Raw genomic sequence first — 26,763 nt, forward strand, 5'->3', positions numbered from 1 at the left:
ATAGACCTGAACGCAAACACAAGAGAGCAAACTTTAAACCAGCTCCAGTCTTTCAGCTGCTGGAGTCTCTGCCACTATGGCTAAATCCATTTTCACATTATTACGGCTATTATCCCTGCTCTCCATTCACACTCTGTGTGTGTACACCGAGGGTTTTGCACTGTCGCCCATTGCACTTGCTCCCATCCCTTGTAATGACAAGGCAGTGGAGAAGCTATCTCGTCTGGCTGTAACTTACATCAATGAGGATCGCACCGATGGCTACAAGTTTGCCCTCAACCGCATTACAAATGTCCACCTGCACGCTCAGGTCAGTACAGAGACAAATGCCCAGTGGGAGAAGCTGTTTGGGATTGTTGTAATATTCTGTCAGTGGGTGATTTGTTCATGTTTAACAAAGGGAGTTGGGAGGACAGGTTAGCTTGGCTTCTGTTGTTGCTGCAATATCAAAACCTCCATGTGAAAAAAAAAGAAGTCACATGCTGATAGATTTAACCAGCTGTGGCCAATCTTCATGTCAGTGGGATCCCGTTTGAGCAGATTTGTGTTTTGTTGTGACAAATGACAAACAGTGTGCACAGTCAAACCATCACAATGTGCTGACTTTCATTCTGTAGAACTGATAAGGAAATTAAACTCTGCCTCTTAAGGACTCACTGTCGTCCCCAGACCCTAGTTTGGGAACCACTGAACTACATTACTAAAGATGTGAGAAATAGCAGCATTTACATTAGTGTAAAACCGCTATAGAATGAAAATAACAGTTAAGATTCATTGTTTGCACCTTGTTGTGAATAACTGTCATCAGTACGTGTCGGTCATGATAAACCAAACAGTCAAATTGGTGTACAGAATTTCATGTTTAGTTACTCCCCTTCCCGACCCATGAAAAAAGGACCGAAGTAAAAAGAAAAATCCAGTTCATTTGAGTCCAGGACCGATGGGACAAACCTTACACAACAGGCTTCATGAACTTCATGCTGTCATCTGCTGAAGGCTATTGTAGCCTGGCTGTGGAAAATATCAGGTTTTAAGAGGCTCAGTTCAACTTCACGACCTGAAAGGCTTCCATTACACCTGGTCAAATCGTTGAGATTTTTTTTTGCAACCTCTAAAATTGATATTGCCCAAAGTCTTATAGGGTATTACATAGAGCACCCCCTAAAGGGTTCCTCAAGATGTTACTGAATAAATGAAGGTACCTGACCGAATACCTCTCAGAAATCTGAGCCTTAAATGTGTGTAATGTCTCTAATTAATACGTAACCAAAAAAACTGCTGCATATAACAGTACTGTTTGAATATCTGAGCACACAGCTTTATTTGTACATCCTCTCTCTTATTACTTGTGTTTGCACTATGCATGTCAGGGCCCAGCAGGCAATGTTTATTACCTGGACCTGGATGTCCTGGAGACCAAGTGTCACATAGGCAGCCCAAAACCATGGAAACGGTGTGACGTCAGGCCATTCATGGAAACAGTAGGACACACAGACACACAAACACACACACACACAGACACACACACATTTGTCTACTTCACGTTTGTACTATATTTGTGAGGACTCTTGCTGGCTTGATGCATTTGCTACACTGCAAAAAGGTCAGTTTTAAGAGTCACAATATCTAACACTCTCCTTTATCTTGAAGTGAACTTGATTTTTGAAGTGTCATGGCCACTTCAAAAAAATCTTATGAAGTCACTTTAGCCTATCCCATTGGCAGATGTTTTTGTTTGATACAAGCAAATGTTGTTTAACCCAGGAGAGACCTGGCCGACCCACTACCCGGATGTTAACTTGTTGTGTACCGTATACATTTTCGTTTTTTACCGTGCTGCATGAAAATGTCCATATTCTTTTAGTGTTCAGCAATAACTCCATGCACCATCCATGTACAAATCAATGTGTAACTGTAAGACACAATTTCAAACAAAGGTTTAGTGGCAATGCCCCACAGCGTCCCAGCAGTCAAAAACCCTTTGCCCTTCCAGGCCAAACACCGGCCAACACCAGTTTGGATCCTGGCGTTATAGCCTTGCCCCAGGTAATAGCAGAGCGACACCCAGTGCACCCTCAACTAACAACACCCATTGTCTGATTACTCAAAACATATTTGGCTCCCCTACAGTTTTGCTGTGACCCAGAGTGCGTGGCCGCTCTTGGTTGGTGCACAGTTTAGGCCAGTTTTGCGCTCATGCTGGCCTAAGCCTGTTCTGATGGAAGAACGGCCAAAATGTCCTCACTTCCCAAAGATGTCCTGACTTTTAAGGTTTAAATCATTGGTCCTCGCAATTGCAAAGATAGAAGTACAAGACCACACACACATTTAAAGTCAGTTATGTCAAATGTTGCCAAGTCTTTGCACTAAAGTGGCTTTGATTGTTATAACTGGAGTTTATTTTTATATGTTCCTTTCAGCAAATCTCTGGCAACTGTAACACCACCATTCTCCACACACCAGAGGGATACTCCTACCTGTACAGCTATGACTGCACCCTTGTCCCCGGTAACGTAAACATGTCATTAGATTGAATACATGTGCTCATAGGGAGATTTTATACCAAAAAATGTGGATTTTACCATATTGTGTTGTATGACATTTTGTATTGTTTTGTATCTTAAAGAATTCTCATCTGCATCGCATCTTACTGATCAAGAATTTTTCAACAAGGGAAATGTAGTAATATTGCTCTGTATACAAGGTTCCTCAGAAAGAAAAGAAAATCTATGCATTTCCCTCTGTAGACATTTTAAGTCGTCACAAACAGGTGTAACTTATAACATTAATAATGGCTTTCTGGAACACCTAAATGGAACTGAGCCATAATTAATATAATTAGTTACACCTGTGCATTTCCCTGAATGATAAATTCAAATGTTGGCCATGAAAAATGTCTATTAGTTTCACCATAATCTCAAATTGAAATTCAATATTTATTTTTTAGATCACATAAAAGCCCTTAAAATAATTTTTCCTGTTAAGACCTCTGCTCAATTTGCGAATATTGAATACATATATATACATTTTTTTTAAGGAATATTAAAGCTGTAAGATGTTCTTACCTTACAACCAATGGCGTAACGCCTGTGTGAGTTTACATTTTTTGTTTGCATAGCACTTTTAAAAACATCAGCTTAACAGAAGAAACAAAAGCATAACCAAAACATGAACATACACAGCACTTCAGTGCACGTACACAACAAAAGATGGAGCAGCTTTAAAGGACAGGAAAAAAGAGAAAAAAGACAATTCACAAGTAGATTGAAGATCAGTGAAAATATATATGGGAGCCAGTCACTAAGTTGTGATGAACAGAGAAAAGGCAAAAGGAGAAAAAAAGAAGAAAAAAAAGACAGCATCAGATTAAAGCAAATCAATTAAATGAGTTTTAAGAAGTAATTTAAAAGAAGTCTTTGATTTATTGTTATTGTAACCATTCATCTGTCTGGTTCCTGAATAGATCCCCCAGAGAAGCTCCAGCAGACCTGTCCAACCTGCCCCCTCCTGCTCCCTGTAGATAGTCCACAGGCTGTGAACGCTGCTCAGGTTACTTTGGCATCCTACAAGAGACAGTCCACACTGGGTGCAGAGCTTGGAGTAAAGAAGATCACCAGAGCTGCAGCGCAGGTGGATATACAATTATTAACTGATTGGAAAAACAAACCTCAGGGGTTCATATCATTGCCCAACAATATGTAGAATGTTATGTTTATTGGGAATGACACTTAAGAAAAGACTCTGGGTGTACGTGAGCAGATGGCACAGTGTACATATGAGCTCATGGGAGCCAGATGAGTACCTTTACTGCTCCACAAATACCATAATGACACAAGTCTGGCAAGGTTAAAAAAAATACTGAAGGCACTTTAGACCTTACTGTCTGGCCAGGCTTTTGTTTGGGGAGAAAATGAGAAATTGAGTTGTTTGCTTGGGGACAAAAGCTCAGACAAATTAATTCACCTTAGCTAACATGTTTTTGTGCATTAAAACCAAGATGATAGCTATTAAATTATAGCTACCATGCCGCCTCTCTGTAACTGTATGTGTGTTTGTGTGTTTATTTGTTCTATTTTCCCCTTTCTTACTATTTTTTTACCATTTCAGGTTGTGCCAGTGAAAGCCAGCTTTGTGGAGTTCACAGTCCAACAGTGTCCAGAGGGAGTGACAGAAAGAGGCACCTGCCAGCGACTGACACTTAAGTCTGACACAGAGGTGCTCAACAACGAGAATCCAGAGAGTCAACAGATTCAAAACAAGAGATTATCTCGACACAATAAACATACCAAATTATGCTAAGTCTGATACTTAACATTTTACACAAGAACTGGAGCATATCATTCCAATCTTGATTTGGATATATTGAATGAAGGTGCTTCATTAATTTCTGTTGACAGTCTGACACTGTCATGGTACTAATCAATGTTGTTGAAAACTAAAATAAAGATCAATCATCCAGGCAGCAAACTGTTTATTAGCACTAAAGGAGCTTCTGGAAGTACTAATACTTGATGACTTGACAGATTCATTTTTTTAGTTTTACAACTGACACCACTAAATCACTGCAGTGATTGATTATTTTATTAAAGAAACCTGACAGGTCCTCTCCTTCGTTTATTCCATTTTTCTTTTCTAGCTGTGACCCAGTTTTTGATAAAACGTTAATTAAACTTCTCATCTTCTCCTCTCAGACTGCAGGTTTCTGTGCAGGATCTGTGCACGGAGACTTGAGCGGCCATCCTAACGTCCGGGTGTCCTGTGAGATGTTCAAAGCACAGGTACAAGGAGCTTTTAAGAAATATTTACCATAAGGAGCCAAATCAGGTGTATTGCCAAGCAGGTTTTCACATACAAGCAACCTTGGTGTTGTGGTGCATATCAGTCAATAATATGTTATACATCTAATTTCTTAAAGCTTTAGTGTGTAACTTTTTATATTAATGAACGCCAAATGAGTTGCCACAAAGCTATTTAAGACAGCTCCTATCAGCTCCACACAACTCTCTTTGTATTTCTATGGCTTTGTTCAGAAAATGGTGTAAACCGGCAACTTTTGCGCGCAGATCGAGTGAAGAAGACCTCGTCTGCAAAGTCCATTATATTTTTTTCATCCTCCGTGTCCTCCTTGGTTACAATCAACTGAGTGGTGGGAGGGGTGGGGGTGGGGGTGGTGTGGATTAGGCTTGTATAATGTGGATGTGCTGACAGTTTTGTTGTCTTTACCTAGAATTCCTCATGGTGGTGACAGAAACGGCGCACTATAGCGACACCAAAGATAAAGTTACAACAAATAGCCACAAGCAATATGTCCAAAATTAAAATGAAAGGAAGAGAACGTAAAAAGTCCATTCTCTATCTACTTGCTGCTATCTTATTGCCTTACAGTTTACAGAGCTTACCTGTTCTTTCTTGACAAACTTATTAGATGTATGGGAATAATTTGACTTACATGTCAAATATGATCCAAAGATCTCAATTACAATTATTATGATTATCTATAATGACAGTACAGTAAAAAATAACAGAAAATCGTGGTGTATCAAAAGATGTAAATTGCAAAACTTTTGCAAAATGTAAAATTAACTGCCAGTCACATTGCACTGTGGAACTGCATTTGGGAACGTAATAACCCACTGGCTGGCCAGGATTTAATGAATGCTTTATGCTGTGTTCTTTTTCTAATTTTACTAAAGCAACCTTCAAAATGATAACTCAACTTTCTGAATGAATGCCACTGGCCATATAATTATTTTGTCATATCTTGTGTGTTGTGTCTTCAAATGTATGTTGTGCTCAAGTGTGTTTAAACGCATGCATGATATGTCAAATTGCATGTTTCTCTGCTATAATTACGTCGTCTTTGAAATCCTCCTCCTTCAGAGCTGTGGTGTGTAATGTTATCTTGCATGACTGAGACTCTTTCAGCAGCCAGCGAGAGTGAGCTAGTTAAATAACAGCTTTGTGTTATCATGTCTCTTCGGCTGCAGGATGTGGACATCTTCAGACCCGTGCAGCCTCAGGGTCACAAACTCCCCCAAGACCATGCGATCCCAACAGTCCCCACCCTGTTCGATGACCCAAGAAATTATCTGCTGCCTGTTCCTTCCTACAACCCACTGCCCCCTGCTGTTCAACCACCACCCGATGACCCCACACCCATTCTCCCTCTGCTCTTTGGCCCCTCTGTTGTGGTTAACCCCTTTATTTCCCTGAGCTCATCTTCCAGTGAGTCTGCTGAAGATCAAGTTAACCAGCAACAGCGACCCCCAGGTACTGGTCCTTCTGCTTCATCCTCTGAAGAGATAAGAGGCCCCGTGGCGCTACGACCACCCATTGACTTCCACTACAAGAGGCACGACCGCAAGAGACGGCAGGCACTGGTGGAAACCTCACCCACTCATAACCCAACCTTCCTTTCAGATTTCCCCAGTGGGCCTTCTCCTTTCCGCTCCTGTCCTGGTCCTGCTCGCTACACCACAGTTTGACTAACTGGTGCTGCCCGTGAGGGGGTGGACCGTTAAACTGCTCTGCTCCCTGTCACTGGATGCTTGTAATAGCCTTATTTTTTGATAATCAGTGGCCCTGAAATAACCCCTCTGCTGATAATACTGCTCCCAAAGCAGCCAAAGCTAAAACCATATTCATATTCGGAAATGGCTTAACATATTTTAACAATTTAAAATAAATCTTGACTCCCCTGTCAACTGCTTGATGAATTTATTTACTTTACTTACTAATGGTCTAATACTTACAGTGTCTATTTGGTGGTATAAAGCAAAGGAATTTGGATTTTGAAACTGAATATAAGAGCAGAAATAATAAGTTGGTTTATCAATTAGTCAGTTGAGAGAAAATAAATCTGTAGCTATTTTAGAAACAAAAAAACATCTGCTAATTGGGTTTACGGATGTGCAAGTTATTTTGCTTTCCATGTGTTTTATACCTTTCTAAATTAAACATATATTAGGATTTCGTTTTTTAAACAGGACACTTGAACACATTTCTTTAGGTTCTTGGAAATTGGGATGGGCATTGTTTGGATGTTTCTTTGTAGTCTAAACAATTAATCAATTAATTTACTTTAGTTGCACCACTGTACGGAATTCCCTTGTAACACATTGCACCACTATGCCCTGATCACGGATGAAATGATTTTTCTTTAAACTTGCACTAAAATGTTTTAAGAAAACACTTAGAAAAGTACCAAGTTCTGAGAGGAAACACAAACAGGTTTCAAGGACAACAGAAATACAAAAAATACATTCAGTTAGAAAACCCCAAAGGGGGCCTTCGTCAACACAGAAACTCAAGCTTTTAGAAAGAGCAGAATGACATTGACAAAAGAAGCAGTGGAGATGTGATAAGTCAACCTGTATGTGCTGGAGTGTCACTTAGTTGGATCTTCAATAAACATTGCATCCCTGCTTTTTTCCCCCAGAAACCTGCCCTCCATATAACCAGTCACCAAACATAATTCAAGCAATGTACAGTCAACAGCATCTACAAATACCCAGACCTACACACCATGAGATGAAACATTGCCAAGATAAAGCAAAGCCCAGAAGTCAAGAAGCAGCCGTCTGTCTTCATTTAAAGGACAGTGGAAACTCCCTTGGGGAAAGCAGAGTACAACCGTATTGACAGGTGGTTTGAGAGATGACTGAAAAAAAGTCTAAAATAACCATCCTGAAACCAAGTGAGAGCCTGTGACACTGCTGCCCTGACAATCCGTTCGCAAACCACACTCAGACCCTGCCCTGGTGGGACCATGCTCACCTCAGACTGACAAATTACACTGAGGCTTAACTTGTGTTTGTGTTCATTCAAAGTGACTGTTGAATTGACAGCAAATCCTTTTTTTTACACATTACTGCAGAATTTCAACTGGTCACTACATTTATTTGCATATGCTTGTTGTTGTTTTTATTCTCGTAGAACTGACAGATATAGCAGACCCATCATGAGATTACTTTTTTATTATTTAGAACATAGTGATTTTTGGTAAAGTCAAGGGAGCATATGTGGCTGGTCAATGTGAGGTGAGGCATCTTGAAATGTACTACACTTGGGTGAATTGAGGGGTGTAAATAAACATTTAATAAACAAAGAAGAAACATTGACACTGAAAGCACATTTGACCTTAAACATAAGTTGACACATTGTCCAAAAGCTGTTATTGAGCTTTTCATTTTATCATCAAATCTTCTTCAACAGATGTTTAGTTTGACATAGCCCGGGCTGTAACAGATCCCTCATAAAATGTATTTAGAACTTCACTCGGCTGGGTGCTTTTGGAGATTAGACAGTGAGCCAAAAGGCACAATTTACATTGGATTTACAGTAATTTTATTGTGAAATCTTATTAAAGATTATTTGTTAAACCTATAGAGTATATTAACGGTCTATGGTTAAACCTCGGGGTGCTTTCTCGGAATTATCCAACTCCAACTTCAGAATTTATAAACTGCTTTGTAAATGGACTATATTTAAATAGCAAGCCCAGTTGTGGTTTTAGAGCTATAGTTATATTTTAGTTTAGCTAATTGAGTAGCACAGAGACACTTTGTCCGACAGGGGGCGGGAGAGACCTTCAAATGTTACTAACGAGTCTTATTGCCGCAGGATTAATTCAATCTATAGCCTTATTTTGCAGTATAAAAATTAATTTAATCCATCAGCGAGGACCTTTACATTTTCCCCACCCTCTTTATGCCACATTTAAATACTTTTTTTAAAGATCTTTTTGGTGGATCGTTTGCGTTTAAATTGCGATACCAACCATTCCGATGGCACTTGAAGGCAGCATCCATGGAACCCTAATTAAAGGCAGATACTCAGCGCGAGGAGTGGCTTCAACTTCTGCTGCCCGAGACAACGGCGTCATCTTCCTCCCATATGGACGAGTGAGTAGTTTGTTGACCTACTAGGCGAAATATTTTTAAGAAGTTTTTTAAGTTGTTGGAAATAAGTTTTGAAGCTGAAACCATGTTTGTGGTGTATTCGCATTTTTCAGTTTGAGGTAGGTGTATGATTCAATTTACCGTACCTGAAAAAGTTGTTTGTGTTCGTCATGTTGTGGTGGTACATTCCTACCGTTAACGTTAGCTAACTGCTAAACGCGTAAAACGTTAATTTATTTGGCCATTTTAGTAGGCTACTCTGTTTGGACTTTTATACTTTCTAGACAACGTCTTTCCAATTCATTATTGTTGTCTGCCGTTAAGTCAGACAGCGAACATGTTATGGCATGTCCATAGTAAACTGACTCGTTTCCAGTCTAGTAAGTTGCTTATTTCCCCCTAAACAGTCATCATCATGATGGTTGTGTCATCATGAGACTCCACTATAAATAGTTTGACTAACTGTCTAACTATTTTTCCTTATAACAGCAGGATCTGACTAATTTTAGGACATACACATGGTAATTCATTGCAATTATTAACGTTAAATCGGCACTCTTTCTAATAACTAAGTATCATTTCTACACGTTTGCACTTGATATTATTAGCTAGTTCTCATTTCACTTCTTCATTAAGCACACTTGGCTGTGATTGCGGAGGAGCCAAGCTACTGTGATGGTGTGGCAGCTTCGTTTATCACTTAACTTTGCCTGACCTCTTTTCCCATGCAGAGTTAGGGTTGAGTCTCTAATGATGGTTTCTTTTAAATAGCTCATTCTTCAAAAGAAAATGTGGGTTTCACTTTAGAGAGCATCCCTTAATTGGCTGTTGCATGTATTACATATTGAAGTGGTTATGGTTTATATCTAGCATATGTGACTCAATGACTGTAACTCAGAAAAAAAGAGCTGTTTTATGTTTTGGGCTTTAATGGACACAACAGCTAGGTTAGAAAGGGGAGACATGCAGGAAGTTGTCACCCTGAGCCCTGGACCTCTGCTTCGAGGCATAAACCGGTATATGTTCACCTTCTCTACCCACCGATCCACCCGGCAACACAGCAAAGAGCTATTTTATACTGTTTCATAGTTGCATTAATTTTCATTTGAACATACACAAACATTCTTCTACTAAGAACTAAATTCAAGTAAGAGCATTAATATTTGTTGCAGGTGTTGGTAAAGAAACTAAAGATCTTCTGTGCCATTGTTAACACTTGGCACATTGATGCTGTGCCAGCTCTGTGTTGTGGGGGGGAAAAAACAGCTTCCTTTAGGATTTTAATGGCTAGCCTACACACTCCTGTCGTCGTGGTTCTGTCATTGCGACATTAATGGATCTGTGTTTGAAGTAGGCCTACAGCAATTGTAAATGGCAACTAATTGCTCTCACTTCATCTACAAAAGGCCTACACATCAATCCGTCCAGCAATTCAGAGATCTACCCTAGGGATAGTTAAAGTAATCAGATGATATTAACATTACATTTACACAAATAAGGATGTGTAAAGGCTCGATTAAAATGTAAAAGTGAAAGGGCATTTGGTACTTTCTGTTGCTGTTTTGTTTAACATGGCCATACATCTCACTTCCTGGTGAATTTGTCCTTTAGTGTTTCTAGATATTGATTGAGCTATTGTATAAGGCTAAAGGTGAGTGGGGGTGGCGATGAACTGTGCAAGTTTAACTGCAAAGTTTGTCCTTGTGCTGTTGTTGTTGTGCCATCTGTTTAAGAATATGTTTCAGTGCAATCTGCAGCTTTTTTTCTGTGCATTTAATGGGGGATTAGAAAGGTGCTAGTATTTTTTATATATTTTATGCTGACTTTCTTTTGCTTTACTTTGATAGCTACAACCCACAATTCCACTGGAAAAAAATAATGTAAAACATGAAGAACGGTCATAAAGGGAAGTCACGCAAATATTACAAAGCACTAAAGTGACTCTGAACTTGGTGTGATTGTTGCCAGACATTGGGGTTGCTACATCCAAACCTGCTGCATCCTTGGGATTTTTGCGCGGTTGCCTACACTATCTTTGGATGATGCAATCAACATAAAATCATGCAGTCAGCTGGAGATTTCTTGGGGAAAACACTTCAGTCAGTAAATGAGGTCATAAAACAATGGGCTCATTCAGGCCATAATGGAGGCAGATGAGTCCAGCACAGCTCAATGCAATGGTATGTGTGCAGAAAGATCTAAACAAAGAGCTCTAACTGAGCACATGAGAAAATGGGTGGTGTGAAGAATGGATGAAATATTCCCTTGTCTGTTGAAGTTTCTGTTGTGACATGCTCGTAGGAGTTTTGCACAAATAGGAAGAGTCCTTATGCAGTGGTTCAAACGTAGAGACTCGGCGCTCAGCGGAATTAAGGATTAAGATATGTATTAGCATGTATTTAGATAGCTTCACATGTTTTTTACAGAAATCTTATCCATACACTTTGCAATTTGCTTACTGCCAAATAATGTAATTTTCTTTAAATTAACTGAATTAGATCAACCCCAGAAAATAAGGTCATGTTTTTTTTTTTTCAAAGTTTCCATCGTACTATTTAAAGTACTTTTTAAAAACATGTTCATGTACCAGTTATTCTTTACAATGAAATATATTCTACTTATATATAAGTGTAGCTAACTTGGGAAATGCTGTGAAAATACTCTCAGAACCTTGATAGGGTTATCTGAGAAAAGGGTTAAATGACAAAGTGGCCACAACATGTGTTCTGTATTTATTTTTTGTCAAAGTTGCGTATTGTATTTGTTTTTTTTAGAATCATGAGGGGAAAGTTGTCAGTATTGCCTCAGCTGGAGTTGATGAATCAGGTGGTTGTGATTGTTTTAAACAAATACAAACAAGCCAGAGTGCTTTCCTTTATCCCAGAATAGATAAGTGGTGCAGCCAGACTATGATTAGGTGGTGTGGCAATGCGAGACTAGGCTGCAACAAGTGCTATAGCATTTCACTATAGGGGACTAAGAAAACTAGTGAATTTGATGTTGTTTTTGCTTAAAAGGTTCCTAAAATGATTTATTAATTATAAAAGTATCAGCATTATTGCCAGTTAATTTTTGCTTGAGTGACTAATTGTTTCTGCTGTAGAACTGACGGCTTCTACAAAATGTCTGGCAACTAAAACATCAATGAATATATTTAAGCTGAAGGGCATTGCAGATTCAAGTGCTTTCCCATCTGCATCCTCTCAAAAGTACTTGATGGGTGGCGTTTGTTGAATGAATGAAATAAGATGTTGCTGGTGTGAACACATGACAGTGTGTGTCAGGAAGGGTTAACTGCTGCTTCCCAGCTCCAGTTTCAAGATAAGAGGTGAGACAGAGATAGTATGGCGGCGGAATTCTTGTGTTGTCCAATGGAAACCAGCCTTTACCTATGACCAGTCCATTGACAGTTAGTCTCCAGATTCTTTCAAATACCCCTTCAGCTTGGCAGTTGACAGGGATCCATCATGTGGTTCAGTCTCCGGCTCTAGTTAGGACTACCAGGCTGACTGTCATGTATGGCAGCGTTTCTCTGCACTATGCACTGGACAGGTGGCATTTACTTCATGTCCGCCAGAGGTAGGCTGTATATTTAGTGTCACATTAACCTAAATATAGTATCTTTTCTATGCTTTCTAAATTTAAAATGACTGCAAAATTATCTGTTTTCATTGCTTAGTATCTGAAGAAAGTTAATCAATCAATTAATTGAGAACATTTAAAAGATTATTATTCTTCTATGTATTGCTGGTTAAATGTTTTTTTATTTTTATTTTTATTTTGTTCATGTCAAAAGAGAATATCCAGCATAATCAGTTCAATGTCAAATTATTGTATCAAGTTTCATTTAAGTAACACCTGTCTATAAAATAGGTAATTTTACAGATTTCTTTGTCGACATAGTTGTGGGTATAGTAGCAACATCTTTTTCTGTGTCAGTAACAGGACACCTCATTGGCTAACTGATGAAGGATGCTGAGTAGACTACGGGAGGTCCTTACTAACCACAATGTAAATATTTCATGGTATGACTGAAACAATTGTGAGAATATGCACCTGATTGCTGGCTATGCTGTCATTGTAGGGTAGAAGTGGTATATTATATCACCCCATTGTAATGTTGGGTATTACACACAAGCCTTGTCAAGTTGGTGCACCATCAGCGCATTTTTCTTTGCATGAATTCCATTCTCTGTGTCAACAAGCTGCAGGCTAGTCTGCTCCTTGTTACTGAATACGGTCTGATAGCCAGAAACTCGCAGTTCCAGCCTCAAGCACTAGCAGCAATATATCTTCCAGATAGAAAAAACATGTTTGCTTTGTTTTACAATGTTGGTGCCTGCCTAAAAGCAACAAGGACAAATGGCACTAGGGCAGCTGCAATTAGGGTGACCCTGTGTTCAGAGTTGTTGGAAGAGAAGAGGCATTCAGAAAGCTTTATTATCAGATTTTCCCTGGTCTAAATTTAAACAGGCACAAAGGTTGGGTTCTTCCCAATAATTCAGCCTTATTATATAATGATTGATTGACTTGTTCCAGTTTCTCCCCCTAGAGGGCACATTGGTGCAGACTTCTTAGTTAATTCAGACAAGTAGATTTATCTGGATCCGCTACAGCTGAGTTACTAAAGGCTTTGGAGGGATTGATGGGATTTGCCCCAAAAAATGATTGAGAATTGAATTGAACGGAAATCCAACAATAGTCCAGCTCATTAAAATGTTTACTATCATACAGGTAAATCATTTTTGACGGGTCTATGGAATAATTCTCTCCCACCCCGGCTGCCTGTTTCTGAATGTGTATTTCTTAGTGTTGAGCAAATAGCCTTAGGGTTCACTGGAGCAACTTACCGCTATAATTACCACTGAGATCTGGCCTAATTGGAAGTGGCACACACCATCAGGTGGCTTAGAGATGCAGGTTACCAATGGCTAAGTCGTAGAGAGATCCGACAGTCAGCTAAAGTTTGTAACCTGGCTTACCATTCTCTCTTGGTTCATTTCAGATTTTTCTTTTGCTGTTACTACGGGTTAGCAGAGCGCACTGAGGGACAGCAGCAGATCCTTTTGGAGCCGCGTTTTATTTGATTTTCATGAAATTGGGACACTGTGGCTGTCTACGTTATGTGTATGCACATGAAGGAAGAGAAGATACAGGGTGTTGCACTGAAAGAGCTGTGTTTGCTCCAGAGAGCGATCAGGAAACGTGAAATGTCCGTCGTGTCAAACTGTCTTAAGTGCATTAGAATGGGGAAAGGCAACAGGTAGGTGGGCCTGGACATTAGTATGTCACATTGCATTGACTCAGGGAATGAATCGTTCTGTTAGATGTCGGGAACCATGTCAACATAGATGACATTTTCATTTTAGCTCTAGTAATACTGATGGCAGATTCATTCCTAGATTTCCCAACATGACTTGGTAAAGTATACTGTAGAGCTATAAAAACACTCTTTTCTTATATGTTTCTGAAGTCTCTGCATCATCTCTCACTTCTGAATGAAGGTTCCTGCTGTCAAGCAAAGATTAAATGATTATCTTGCCACCAAGCTGTGTTTAAGTACCAGTGAAGGGAGATGGGGGAAACTTCTAAGTTTAGAAAGCGGTAAGTTAAGGCAGGACAACATTGATTTGTATAGTACAGGTGATGATGACGCAGTGGATATTACACATGCCTTTGGTGTGGGAGACCTGAGTCCCACTTGTCGCTCCAGAGGCGTGCAACCTTGGACATATGTAGACAATTGTAAGTCTCTTTGGATAAAAGCAACTGCTAAATGGCATGTAATGTAATCTGCTAATTCTATGAAGTCAAATTTGGTCAGTAATTTCTCAATCATTATTACAGTAAGTAGACAGGATAATAAATAACGGAGTCCTGCAGCATATACAACATAATTTGCTTAACTCCAACCAAAGCAATGAATTTGGGGGGGTCAGACTGTGAGCACCTGACCTCTGTCTGGGAGCCCTAATACTGGGTGTCTCTGGGAGGCTCAAAAGTTAACATGGAAGGGGATTACTCACACATCCCATTTTAAGAGCTAGGTGCCTAACCTCTACTAGTTTTAATTGGTGACATTAAGAAATAAACTTGTGATTATTCAAATGAAAATTGAAATGTACTTTATGTGATCTGATTTTAAAACCAAATTATATTTTGTAATTTCTGTATAAGGAAGGAGATTAAATTCAGTTTGTAAACATGACCTCTTTCTAGGTCTGAATCAATGCAAAGAAGTAGTTTGTTGTGTGAGTGTTTGGTCCAAATTTAGAATTAGTCCACTGGAATAGGAATTAAATTCAGCTCTTGAAATATTATCTGGACACTGCATCCCATAAATGAAGTAAATGCTTGATGTCCTAAGCATGCATGACTAGGTTTATTTTACAATTGTATGATGCAGTCAAATGACAAAAATGGATGATCTTGTTTCTTAGAAAGGGCGTGGAGGCTAAAAAGTGATAGTCCTTACCACATACACATGCGTCTAATTTGTGTTTGTAGTTAAATGTAAGGCACATATTTTCACTTAAGGTTAATTCGGGAGTTTTTAGGCTCTTGCCAGACAGGAAATGCTCTGTTCTATTTTGGATTTAAAGTCCACATCTGTGGCTTCAAATGGTGTAGTCTTCTCTCTGCTTAACATTTGATTTCTGAAGTCCGTTCATCAGTAATTCATTGTTGGAACATACATTAACAAAGGTTTTAATAATTGTGTTACTTTTTTCAGTAATTTGTCAGACAAACATTAAGCTCTACTATTTGCTGCCATACTTTCTTTTACATTTAAAATGGAATAACTTTGTGGTTTGGACTATTGAATCAAACAGTTTGAGGACATCACTAGAATAGTTTCTATATTTTCTGACATTTTATAGACAATAATGTAATATAAACAGTTAATCTAGAATAAAATTAATTCATGAAATATGTTGTTATTGAAAATAATTGTTAGTAGTGTCAACCCTAGTTTAAAATATTTTTGACTCGCCTTGACTATGACTAGGTTACTTGATCCGTTATCAGTATCAAATGTCTATTGTAGTGATGGGCTACTGTTGTACTGTATACTGCAACGCAGACCTACGGAGGGTCCTTTCATCGATATCTGCAAATTTATGAGAAAGAGTTTAATTTGGAATTGCATATTTGAACTTGATTATCCCGGTTTAGTACGCCACTCTCTCGCCTGTACTAAAGTAACTGACTGGGAAACGGAAGTTTTCCTGTGGGTTGGCACCACTTGTCATGAGCTAGGCTACTTGTTCTCAGTGCTGCTAGCTATGACTCACTCACTGGAGTGTCAAGTGTAAGATTCTCTATCTCTATCTCTCTCTCTCTCTCTCTCTCTATATATATATATATATATATATATATATATATATATATATATATATATATATATATATATATATATATATATACACACACACACATACATACATTTTTTTGTAATTACAGTGGGAAAGGACAGAAAAAGGTACAGTTGGGTACTGGAAGCAAATTTCAGGTACCTGTACTGAGGAAAATGTGAAAGGTACCCAACTCTACTTCTCATGTAGATCCCACTTCCCTGCAGGATGGAGTCGTCATGTTTGGACCTGGCTCTGGAAGGTGAGCGGCTCTGTAAGGCTGGTGACTATTGTGCCGGCGTGTCCTTCTTTGAGTCCGCCATCCAGGTTGGAACAGAGGATCTTCAAATCCTTAGTGCCATCTACAGCCAGCTGGGCAATGCCTACTTTCACCTGCAAGAGTACAACAAAGCCCTAGAGTACCATCGGCATGACCTCACGCTTACCAGGTAAACAGTTTCATGGAAAAATACCTGTGTTTTTACTGGAAGGATTTTTAAGTGGGGTTAGCGACCGTGCATACTAGTTTTATGCACTTCCCAGGCAAATTATTAGATTAAACTCTAATAATATATTCTGAACAAAGGCTAAAGCGTTTTTAATCAGTTTCTCTCTCTCTCAATAATTACATTTCTAGACTCTTGACTCCAATGTATTAGTGCTTGCAGCTGTAAATTATTTTCTTGCATCTTGTGTTTTCGTACTCAAACACTTCTGTAATCCACTAAACTCCAGTCTAATGATTTCCTAATGTGTTTTTTTCTTCACTGTAATCCCAGAACTATTGGAGATGAACTTGGTGAGGCAAAGGCCAGTGGTAACCTTGGGAACACATTAAAGCTTTTAGGGCGTTATGATGAAGCAGTGGTTTGTTGCCAAAGACATTTGGAAATCACCAGAGCCATGTATGACAAGGTGGGTCATATTGTTGTGATATTTAAGAACTACAACAAGATAGTTAATAGTTTTTGCTAGGAGAAGCATCCCTTTAGTTCCTTTTATCTTAAAAACCTGATAATGGATGACTTTTTACTATTCAAAGTTTATAATTGTAATTAAAAATTTAAATGATCCAAATTTGTTTCAGTGGTACCACATGACTTGCTTTGTAACCACAGATCTGTTTTTGGTATGCACGATAACTGCAAAGCGTCAACGTACCAACATCTAGAATAGTTTGCCAGCCCACATGCAAACAAGCAGGTCTGGTGTGAGTGTATTTTAAGTATATAATTACAGCACTGGTCACTCTGGTTTCCGTCTGTGAAAATCTGGTGTGCGTGCTGTAGGTTGGGCAGGCTAGAGCGCTGTATAATTTCGGGAACGTTTACCACGCCAAGGGCAAAAGCCTCTGCTGGACTGGATCCGAGCCAGGAGAGTTCCCAGAGGAGGCCCGGATAGCCCTGAGGAAAGCTGCACAGTACTATGAGTGAGTTGGTTTTACTAAACATTTATTTGTTGTTTTGCATTTATTTTGAAAGCTCTGAGGAGTGATACAAGTGACTTGGTTGTTAAATTGCCAATACCTCCCAGGTTTGTTCCCCACAATAACTTTGTTAGCTTTTTTTGGCCCAACTCACAAGGGATTACAAGGAAACGGCTGTTTTACAAAACTTGCATTTTCGAGTGTTCCAATAAACAGAAGAACAGAACAAAATTACATAATGTTCTTTCATATAACATTTACGTGGACAAATTCCAAATTAACTGTAAACTGAAAAGAACTACCTACAGTTTATCCTGATGAAAGTGCTATTTCCCCATCTTCCAGCCTTTCCTCAAGGAACTGGCCAATTTAATATGTTAACAGACATCTCAGTCTTTGTGCATCATCCATATAAAAAAAAAGAGTATTTATTTATATCTTAGTAAACAATATTTTGCAGTTCCCAGTAAAAACATATCTTTCCTTCATAAATACCATCCAGTTTTAACAGTAAGTGCTAACATACCAGATCTCAGCATGGCAAATAAAGATCAGTTGTTTTTGTTGTTGTTGTTTTTTTAAATACACTATGTATGATATATATTTGCGTTCCCTCGAGTAAGATGCGGAATTGGTAATTTTTTGTAGATTTGCCACCCACAAATGTCTACATGTAGATTTAAAATATAGCATAGTCTAAACTGGTTGGATGCTGTACAACATTTGCAACAAAATGGATATCTCTTAAGCACACCTTGGCTGCCTCAATTTTTACTTTTCTGCAGCGTTGAAGAGGGTGCTCTTGTCCAGGCATTTAGTCTGTAGGTAAAATCTCTGTGGGAGAAAGGGGGAAACCAAAGGAAAGGATCATTTTAGTTGCGAGGTCTCGCCGGGTGTTGTCCTGACAAATCCTCCTTAACACAAATGTTCTTTTGTTTAGTTTTTCATGAAAACCAAGCAATTACAAAGTGTATATATGTACCATAACATGTGTAAATGTGTTTCTTTCTTTTGTCTTTTACAAAGAGCAAACCTGTGCCTGGTGAAGGAGTTAGGTGATCGGGCAGCCCAGGGTCGCACCCATGGTAACCTTGGCAACACTTACTATCTGCTGGGTGACTTTGACGCTGCAGCAGCTGCACATGAAAAGGTAGGTGGTAAACATGTATAGCTTCAGTGTCTGCTGCACATCACCTGCTTCAAACTGGCTTGGTTCTCTATATTTTTGTACCTCTGATAGACCAGTGACAGCTTAAGTTGATATTGGACACATTCGTTGTGAAGATTAAGTTTTTATCCACACACAGTATATTTTTGTTTTGTTTGACGGCATGATCGTGGAAGCTGTGTTTGTCTTGATTACCTTTTTTAAAACGTTTCCGGTTAATCCTGACCTTAGTAATGTGCACCCTACTGTTCTGTTTGGCAGCGGCTGCTCATCGCTAAAGAGTTTGGGGATAAGTCTGCTGAGAGGAGGGCCCACTGTAACCTCGGCAATGCGCACGTATTCCTCAGCCAGTTTGAAGTGGCGGCTGGTCATTACAAGTGAGTAAACAAGTGAGGCTCGAGGTCATTTGCAGATATTTCTGCATATCATCATACTTGGAAAAGAGACTAGTACGCTTATGTTGTTTTTTGATTTAAAAACACAGTCCTGATCCTGAAATAATTGTGATTCTTTGTACTGTAAAGGTTTAAGTGACATAAGCGAAAACATGCATTTCACTTAAGAATACACAAGCATAAATCAATTAATAAGGAAAAATCTGATTACACATGGTAAAATTAGTTCATCAGCTGGCAATGAGTCTTTTTTTGCAACACTTTATATCCCCCTTTTTCAGCATTTATTAGCAGTATCTAAACATTCATATCAGCAACTATAACTCTTCCCGTCAGCATTCATAAGCAGAGGCTGTTGTATAATTGTAAAATGAATGATAGTAAAACCGTTATCCCAAAATATGTCTACATAATGGAAGTGTTATTTCTGACAAATACTATAATTAATAAACACCTAAATATGCTTAGATCTACATTATAGTGTGCTATAAACCTTTTAATCAAAAGTTTGTCTACCGCTTTTTAATGCTAAATAGGCGGACATGAAGTAAATAAGTTACTGTTTTGGTTATATAAAGAAGGCAAACCGAAAGCTCTGAACACAATAGTAATTTATAACAACCACAGACATGTGCACCGGTGTATATAGTTGTTTAACAGCAGTAGTTAATTAAATTCAGAAGTTTTTAATATCTTACTCCAGTATGTTCTTGATACAGAAGCCCTTGGAAAATTGCAACAAGGAAAGAAAACAAAGTAGCAGATAACTATCATTCTCCTGCTCCCACCCTAGACATTCTTTGACCGTGTTCCTCCTCTTTTGTTTCACCCCCAGGAGAACTCTGCAGCTGGCCAGGCTTTTGAAGGACAAAGCAGTCGAGGCCCAGGCCTGTTACAGTCTAGGCAACACCTACACACTACTGCAGGACTATGAGAGAGCCATAGATTACCATCTCAAACATCTGGTCATTGCTCAGGACCTCAATGACAGGTATCTGACATAAAGCCATTTGTTTTCAGCTTTCTGGCAAACTGTCTTTGAAGTATAACGAGCATGTACAGTTTCTCTGTGGGTGGCCCCGGAACTAATTACTTGCCAAAATTTGGTGGTGTTTCTACCAACACCCATGAAGATACAATAAACGGCAGAAACACGAACAAGCAGACAAAGTCACAAGGAAACAGCATTTGGTGTCTTGCAAGAGGCAAAGCGGCTTAGTTGCATACAAGGTATACAATTGGATGTAATCGGAGGATCAGAGAGAGTTCTTCAAAGTCTGATTTTATTGATTTTGAAAGTGAATATTTACTCATACAAATATTCTTCCAATAAGTAGAACCTAAGGTATTGTAATACATTTTGTACACTGTGAAATGTTTGTTCAGACGGGAGATTGATTTAACGATAAATAATTGTTGATCCTAACTGTTTGCAAAATCCGCATACATAGGATCAGGTTTTTGTGATTTTTCCTGTATGATCGTGAATGCCATTCCCATTCTTGCGTAATCTCAGTTGAAGTTGCTCAGCCTGTTTCCCTTTGTGTCTCACTCCAGAGTGGGTGAAGGACGAGCATACTGGAGTCTAGGAAATGCCCACACCGCCCTGGGGAATCATCAGCAAGCAATGTACTTTGCTGAGAAACATCTGGAAATTGCCAAAGAGGTGACTGTTTCCTATGTACCTCTTCCCTCAGAGTGCAATTTGTGCAATCAGTTGCTGCCATCAGGCCACACCCCCCTCTACTGGTTGTATGGAAAACAGCAGGAAATAATAGCTTCTTTTGTATGCAGCTATTATATGTATGCATTCATTGACTATTTTTGTGGACATACAAACTGCAAAGCCAGTATAAAACATAAATCATACTTAGAATAGTGTGTTTTCTTTGATTTGTCACATGGTCATATTAAGCTTTGGTTACATTAACTTTGATGTTGCAGACGGGAGACAAAAGCGGTGAGATGACAGCCACGATGAACTTGTCAGACCTACGGCTGGTCATAGGCCTGAAGTCCAACTCCAACATCCACCCCAACATCTTCCGCAACACCAACACTAACAGCTCTGCTCTGCCAGCAGGGTCCCAGGGTTACCCCAGCCCCCAAGGTAAATCACTCCTCTGACAGAATACACATTTACATGATCTTCATGCACACATTTTAAGAGGTAAAACCTGTCCTGTCCTGGAAAATCTATTCTCTATAAAAGGCCGCCTTACATTGTGATGCTTTGTTAAAGTTACCTTGTGTTTTTTGCCTCCAGCAATGACATGTATCCACTAGGGGTGGCAAGGTTCATGAAAAAACATCCAAATTTGGTTCGCTTGTCTCGGTACGGAGCATGTGTTTGCGTCCCACGGTCAACAAGCCACTGACCGACATAATCAAATTTGATTCATTCAATAAATTATTTTTTGTCTTAAATCCACCAGCTATTTTCATTTCATACATTCAGCCTGAGCCTTTTTGGTAAGACGGAAGTTGGCAATTTGATAAAGTAAGTTATTTCAATTGATAAAAGGCACATAATTTCCTGTAGCTGGCAATACACATTCTTGTTTTGTTTTTGCCAAATAAATGAAAAGCTTGTTGAAATCACTAATATCTTCCCTCTTGCTGTATCAAAACCTCACCTAGCTTTCCTCAGAGATGGTCCCAATAATTTGCTTAAAGTCAGGTCCAATTCAGTTTGTGCATGATTACATGATATTAACTATTTTTTTTAATATTGTATCTTACATTGAGGATAATTAAGCTCTATATCATATGCTTAAGCAATTTCTGGAATGTTAAAGATGAAAGTGAAAAATAACAAGAATTGTACATAACCTAAAACCGGGATATTAACCAAACCGTGGGTTTTGTGAACCGTGCCACCCCTAGTATCCACTCACATGTGCACACAAGTGAAATGGTACAAAGTTCTACCAATAGAATCCAACTATTTCACTAACCTACAGCAGTAACGCACCAATAAAACATAGCAATGTGCCAACAGAGGCCGGAAAGAAAGACTGCAAACTCTGCTTTGCTAATCACTGTTGTCTAGTAGTTGCGGAAGAGTGATTGTGGTATATATTTGAACACATGGCCACACTGTTGAATTTAGTATTTGGTGTTTCAGGGGTCAAGTTTCAACCAAGGATACGAGACAGTGCAGAGACTGGACTGAGTCCCAGTCCTGACAAAACTCAAACTGCGGATTCATCGACTCATCCGGTATGTGTGAAAATACTTTCCAAGGCACAAACACTTATGATATGAAGTATGTAATGTTTGCAATGTATTGCAAATCAGTGGGAGTGGCTGTCACTGATGTCAAAACCTGTCAAACAAATTAAATGGTTTAACCTCTTAAAAAGTTAAACCATTTTCAACATTCCCAATTTGTATTTGACATAAAACTCTAGCTTTTGTTCTGTAGCTCTGGTTGTCATTAACATTAAAGTAATTCTTTTTTTTTACTTTACATTATTTATGAGGCAAATGATTTGGTTAATTTATCTTGCCTTTACTGCTGTTGTGACTAAGAAAATGCCAATTGATTGATTGATTAAAAACATTTAATTTTCGAAATGCAAGATAAATCAGCCATGTGCTATGGCTCTAGGTACATGTAGTCCAAATGAAACAGAAACTTGTTTTTGTCATGAAACAAACATTTCCACAAGAACCCGTTCACCAAACCCCCTACAGTGCTAAACATGGGGGGGAAAAAAACAGCTAGTACCTAACAGACCTAACATGAATCTATCAGCAATGTTCAATTAAAATGATCAATCTGTTTGCACTTTTAATGTACAGGACTGGGGAGACGATGTATTCCCCGGGTCTTCAAAAAACACAATCAAGGCTTCTACTAAGCTCTTCCTCTTCCACCGGCTGAAAAGCAAGAAGCAGAAGAACAAGCATGAACATTCAGCTCCTGAGCAAGAGGCACCATTGTCTCCCAAGGTAATTCAAAATACACTAGATATTCCTGCTCACTCGTAACATCTCTGGGACCCACAAGATGGGCAGTGATGATTCACCCTCAAGAAAACGTTAAAAGTAAAACCTGTATGGTATGTCAGCCCCTCTACCAACAATTTTCTTTCACATACAGTATGAGGACTTTAGGAAGAAATGGTTGTTTCTGACCCACGTGTTCAAAAAAAAAGTCAGGCTAAGTCAATTTCAAAATTAGTAGTTTAAATTAATAGTAGTTTTCTATCAAATGAAAACGCCTTTTGTATTAACAACTACATAGTGTAGTCGATGACTTCATGCCCTCTGTCTGAAGTTGCATTGTTGACACCGTATGACAATCTATAGAAGCAGAGAATTACAAAGTAAGACTGGTGGCACCATCCCATGCTGGGACTGGCGAGGATTGTAGGCGGATTACGTGTTTAGAGCAACGGCTTATACGCTGTCCCATACTAGCAGCCTAAAATATTGTATTTTATCTGCTTTTATATTTTTAATTTAACTGCTCTTTAACTTTTTTATTTCTTATACTGCACTGTAACTTCTATTCTTGTATTTTATCAGTTTTTCATTTTTAACTGGTCTTTAATGTTTTATGTAAAACACTTTGAATGACTCTGTTGCTGAAATGTACTATACAAGTAAAGCTGTGTTGGCTTGCCTTTTACCGCTTTGAAAAATGTAAACAATAATCACAGTTTTTGAAGAAACTGAATACGTTTTGTCAATTGACAAATTAACTAATTGTTTTATCCCTAAACTATTGCTTCTTTAATAGCAGAGTTAAGAAGTAGGAAGGTATGCGTTGTTTCCATGCGGTTTACCCTTTCTTTCCTGTATTTAGCCTGTTGGCTTTTATCGATTATCTGAAGCCCTTTCCAATCTTATTAAGTCTATTTGTTTTTTGTTTTTTACCACCGTAGCCAGGATCACGGGACACCATTGGCGAGGATGGCTTTTTCGACCTCCTCTCTCGTTTCCAGGGTAACAGGATGGACGACCAAAGGTGCTCCCTACTGGATGACCAGAGCAATCTCACTGTTCATTCCTCTCCCTCCTCCACCCCACCCGTAGCTGAAAGCAAATGTGAGTCACTCCCTTGTGTTCCCATCTGTGTTCACACCATATGGAATAGTGTATGGTCTGACTACTCATTCTAGGAGAAATACAAATGGAAATTGAAATGTGTGCTTGATGGTCCTTTCTTATTCCGCTGCATGTCTATCCCTTATAATTTACAAGTTAAGTACTCGTCCTATTCATTCTGCTTTGGTGAGCAGCCAGTTTTGCTCTTATGGTGTGAATGCAGCATTCCCACAAATGTGTCCTTTACACATGAAATGTTGTGGAATCCTTCGTGTTTGTTTCAAAGATGACTTAGTGATACGCCACCCAAAATCTGTGATGAGTATCTAACACGCAAAAGATAGATTTTGGTTTGAGTGCTGTACCCACGAATATCCCAACCCTTCTCAAACTCTTTTCGTCCCATTTCCTGTATTTGCAAATTCTGAAATGCTGGGTAGAGGAGTAAACGATACAACAGTGTAATACACAGACAATGTTGTTACAAATCCCACACAGCTCATAAGTATTTCTCTTTCTAGCTATTTTGGAGTGCGAGACACCGTTTCAGGATCCTGGTCATTTCCTGGAGCTGCTGGCCAGCTCCCAGGCCCGTCGTCTGGACGACCAACGAGTCAGCCTGAGCCATTTTCCTGGCTTACGTCTCAACACTTCCAACCCGCCTTGTACACCCTCCACCTCCAGCACAGATCAAGTCCCCCCACAAGGTAACCAAATGCAGCCAATTTCTGTCATCTACCTCAGTAATACTACTCACATTGTGACTAATACTAATTCTCTCCTCCCAGCCCCGATCTCCAATACAGATACCTCTCACACACCCTCCCTCTGCAGTCGCCTCGAAGCAAGCACTGTGCAACCTGACGGGGACGATGTTTTCTTCGACATTCTAGCTAAGTGCCAGGTGAGGAAAAAGAAATCCTGTATATTGCTTGCTGCCCAAGCATACAGTATAGTATTCTACTAACACTTTATTTTATCTCTGTAATTTCAAGAGGTCTTCTGGAAAGAACTTCATAGTCTGTTACTAATTACGAGGAGAAAGAGCTTAGTATTAATTTATTAATATAAACATTATTCTATGTGTGTTTTAATTGTATGCTTCTCTATGGACAGGTTTTACATCTGTGCATGTTGATATATAACCTGCTGTGCAAAGAGGAAAAGACTCCAGGTTAAACTAGCTCCCTATTTTTCCCCATAATTGGTACCATATGACATGGTTCTTTCCAAGAAACATCTTGGCAATTACTGGAAAATTACAGACATCTAAAATAAAGCTTAACCTACAGTACATGCTTTTCATGCACATTTTTAAAAAGCCATTGTTACTATTTTAGATCGTGTTCAATAAAGTTGTAATTATTCTTCAGTTTACAGAGTGAAAAGGTGTAGACAAGATTTTTAAAGCGTTCAATTAAAGCCAATTTGTACATTTCAGAGACGTGTACATGGACGCTGGTGCAAAACTGTGAATTGCTCTTGATAAGCATCAGCTAATGTGACTGAGTCTCTTCAATGTTTTCAGGGCTCCCGACTGAACGACCAGAGGTGTGCTGCTCCACCTTCTAAATCCAAAGGACCAACCGTTCCGGATGAGGATTTCTTCAGTCTCATCATGCGTTCCCAATCCAACAGGATGGAGGAGCAGCGAGTCCTGCTGCCCCCTGGTGTCACCCAATCCAAACCAGACTGACTGCACTACCCCTCCCACACCAAAGGATCAACAAGGGTTAACTTTGTGCTTGAAAATGTTGACCAACTTGGCTTCGCAACCCAGGTCAAGAGGTGGGTTGGACACGGGTTGTTTTCAATGTGAATTGCACTGGACCAGGGTCACTGACAAAGGGGTGAGACAGATTATGTAATTGGTTGAAAACGAGAGGCACAGTTGTCAAGGTTGCTGCGCACTTTGAGGGAAAAAAAAAAACATTTTACAAAAACACTGATTTAAAATATCAACGTATGGAAACGGTTTTATTTGTGATTCAAAGCAACGCTGGCTCTTGCAAACATTTATTTAGAATTTCTTTTTTTTTTAATGAGTAGGGAAAGCCGACCACATTACCTCTACCTTTACTCTTAATGTTATCAAACAAAGAGCAATGTTCTTCCCTCATCCTAAAATGGTCAAAGATAATACCTATTAACACCTACTTGCCTGTTTACTGCTGATAACCCAAGTCATTGGTGTAAAAGAGGTACATGAGTAATGCTTCACTCAAGATACAAGATGAGGTAACCAGGCTTCCAATTTTCATCAATCAAGGTTTTATATGTTAGTTTTTTTGTTTTTTTTAATCACAGGGCTTTGCACCAGTGACGTCTGCCTACTCTGGAGGCTTGCATCAAGCCACTCATACAAAGTGTGAGTTGTGGTGTTTTGAGTGCTTAGTAATGACATAAGCCAAACAAAAGGGATTTCTGATTGACAATGATGGACAAAAGAGACATGTGAACC

At 39.1% G+C, this 26,763-nt stretch overlaps 2 protein-coding genes and 1 long non-coding RNA gene across 9 annotated transcripts; 2 read left to right on the forward strand and 1 right to left on the reverse strand.

Moving 5' to 3' along the window:
• On the forward strand, positions 1–7,095 carry si:ch211-262h13.5 (uncharacterized protein LOC571127 homolog). Its single transcript, XM_034881360.1, has 7 exons — positions 1–310; positions 1,371–1,481; positions 2,421–2,508; positions 3,464–3,630; positions 4,108–4,215; positions 4,692–4,778; positions 5,988–7,095. The coding sequence occupies exons 1-7, from the start codon at positions 77–79 to the stop codon at positions 6,483–6,485; spliced, it is 1,293 nt and encodes a 430-aa protein (XP_034737251.1). The 5' UTR covers positions 1–76; the 3' UTR covers positions 6,486–7,095.
• LOC117950376 lies at positions 2,812–16,210 on the reverse strand. The gene is made up of 3 exons (XR_004657878.1): positions 16,200–16,210; positions 12,196–12,200; positions 2,812–2,860 (listed from the first exon to the last, which is right to left on the reverse strand). It is a non-coding gene; the product is annotated as an uncharacterized LOC117950376 (long non-coding RNA).
• On the forward strand, positions 8,772–26,291 carry LOC117950373 (G-protein-signaling modulator 2-like). 7 transcript variants are annotated; one of them, XM_034881351.1, is made up of 15 exons: positions 8,772–8,903; positions 16,466–16,704; positions 17,035–17,170; positions 17,545–17,684; positions 18,708–18,831; positions 19,111–19,226; positions 20,080–20,235; positions 20,802–20,910; positions 21,189–21,354; positions 22,372–22,466; positions 23,052–23,201; positions 24,140–24,302; positions 24,824–25,009; positions 25,091–25,206; positions 25,831–26,291. In XM_034881351.1, the coding sequence occupies exons 1-15, from the start codon at positions 8,787–8,789 to the stop codon at positions 25,996–25,998; spliced, it is 2,181 nt and encodes a 726-aa protein (XP_034737242.1). In that variant the 5' UTR covers positions 8,772–8,786; the 3' UTR covers positions 25,999–26,291. The 7 variants fall into 7 exon arrangements, with proteins under 7 accessions (XP_034737242.1, XP_034737243.1, XP_034737245.1 ...); XM_034881352.1 differs by having other exon boundaries at positions 8,821–8,903; positions 16,483–16,704; XM_034881354.1 differs by having other exon boundaries at positions 8,870–9,019; positions 16,483–16,704.
• The last annotated feature ends 472 nt before the right edge of the window (positions 26,292–26,763 follow it).

The sequence above is a fragment of the Etheostoma cragini genome, chromosome 9, assembly GCF_013103735.1.
Source record: "Etheostoma cragini isolate CJK2018 chromosome 9, CSU_Ecrag_1.0, whole genome shotgun sequence".
Lineage (NCBI taxonomy): Eukaryota > Metazoa > Chordata > Actinopteri > Perciformes > Percidae > Etheostoma > Etheostoma cragini.

Coding starts and splice junctions, on each gene's coding strand:
- si:ch211-262h13.5 (XM_034881360.1), top strand. CDS start 77: ATGGCTAAATCCATTTTCACATTATTACGGCTATTATCCCTGCTCTCC. Junction 311..1,370: donor ATGTCCACCTGCACGCTCAG/GTCAGTACAGAG, acceptor TATGCATGTCAG/GGCCCAGCAGGCAATGTTTA. Junction 4,216..4,691: donor CACTTAAGTCTGACACAGAG/GTGCTCAACAAC, acceptor TTCTCCTCTCAG/ACTGCAGGTTTCTGTGCAGG.
- LOC117950373 (XM_034881350.1), top strand. CDS start 14,024: ATGTGTATGCACATGAAGGAAGAGAAGATACAGGGTGTTGCACTGAAA. Junction 17,685..18,707: donor AAAGCTGCACAGTACTATGA/GTGAGTTGGTTT, acceptor TCTTTTACAAAG/AGCAAACCTGTGCCTGGTGA. Junction 23,202..24,139: donor AGGCACCATTGTCTCCCAAG/GTAATTCAAAAT, acceptor TTACCACCGTAG/CCAGGATCACGGGACACCAT.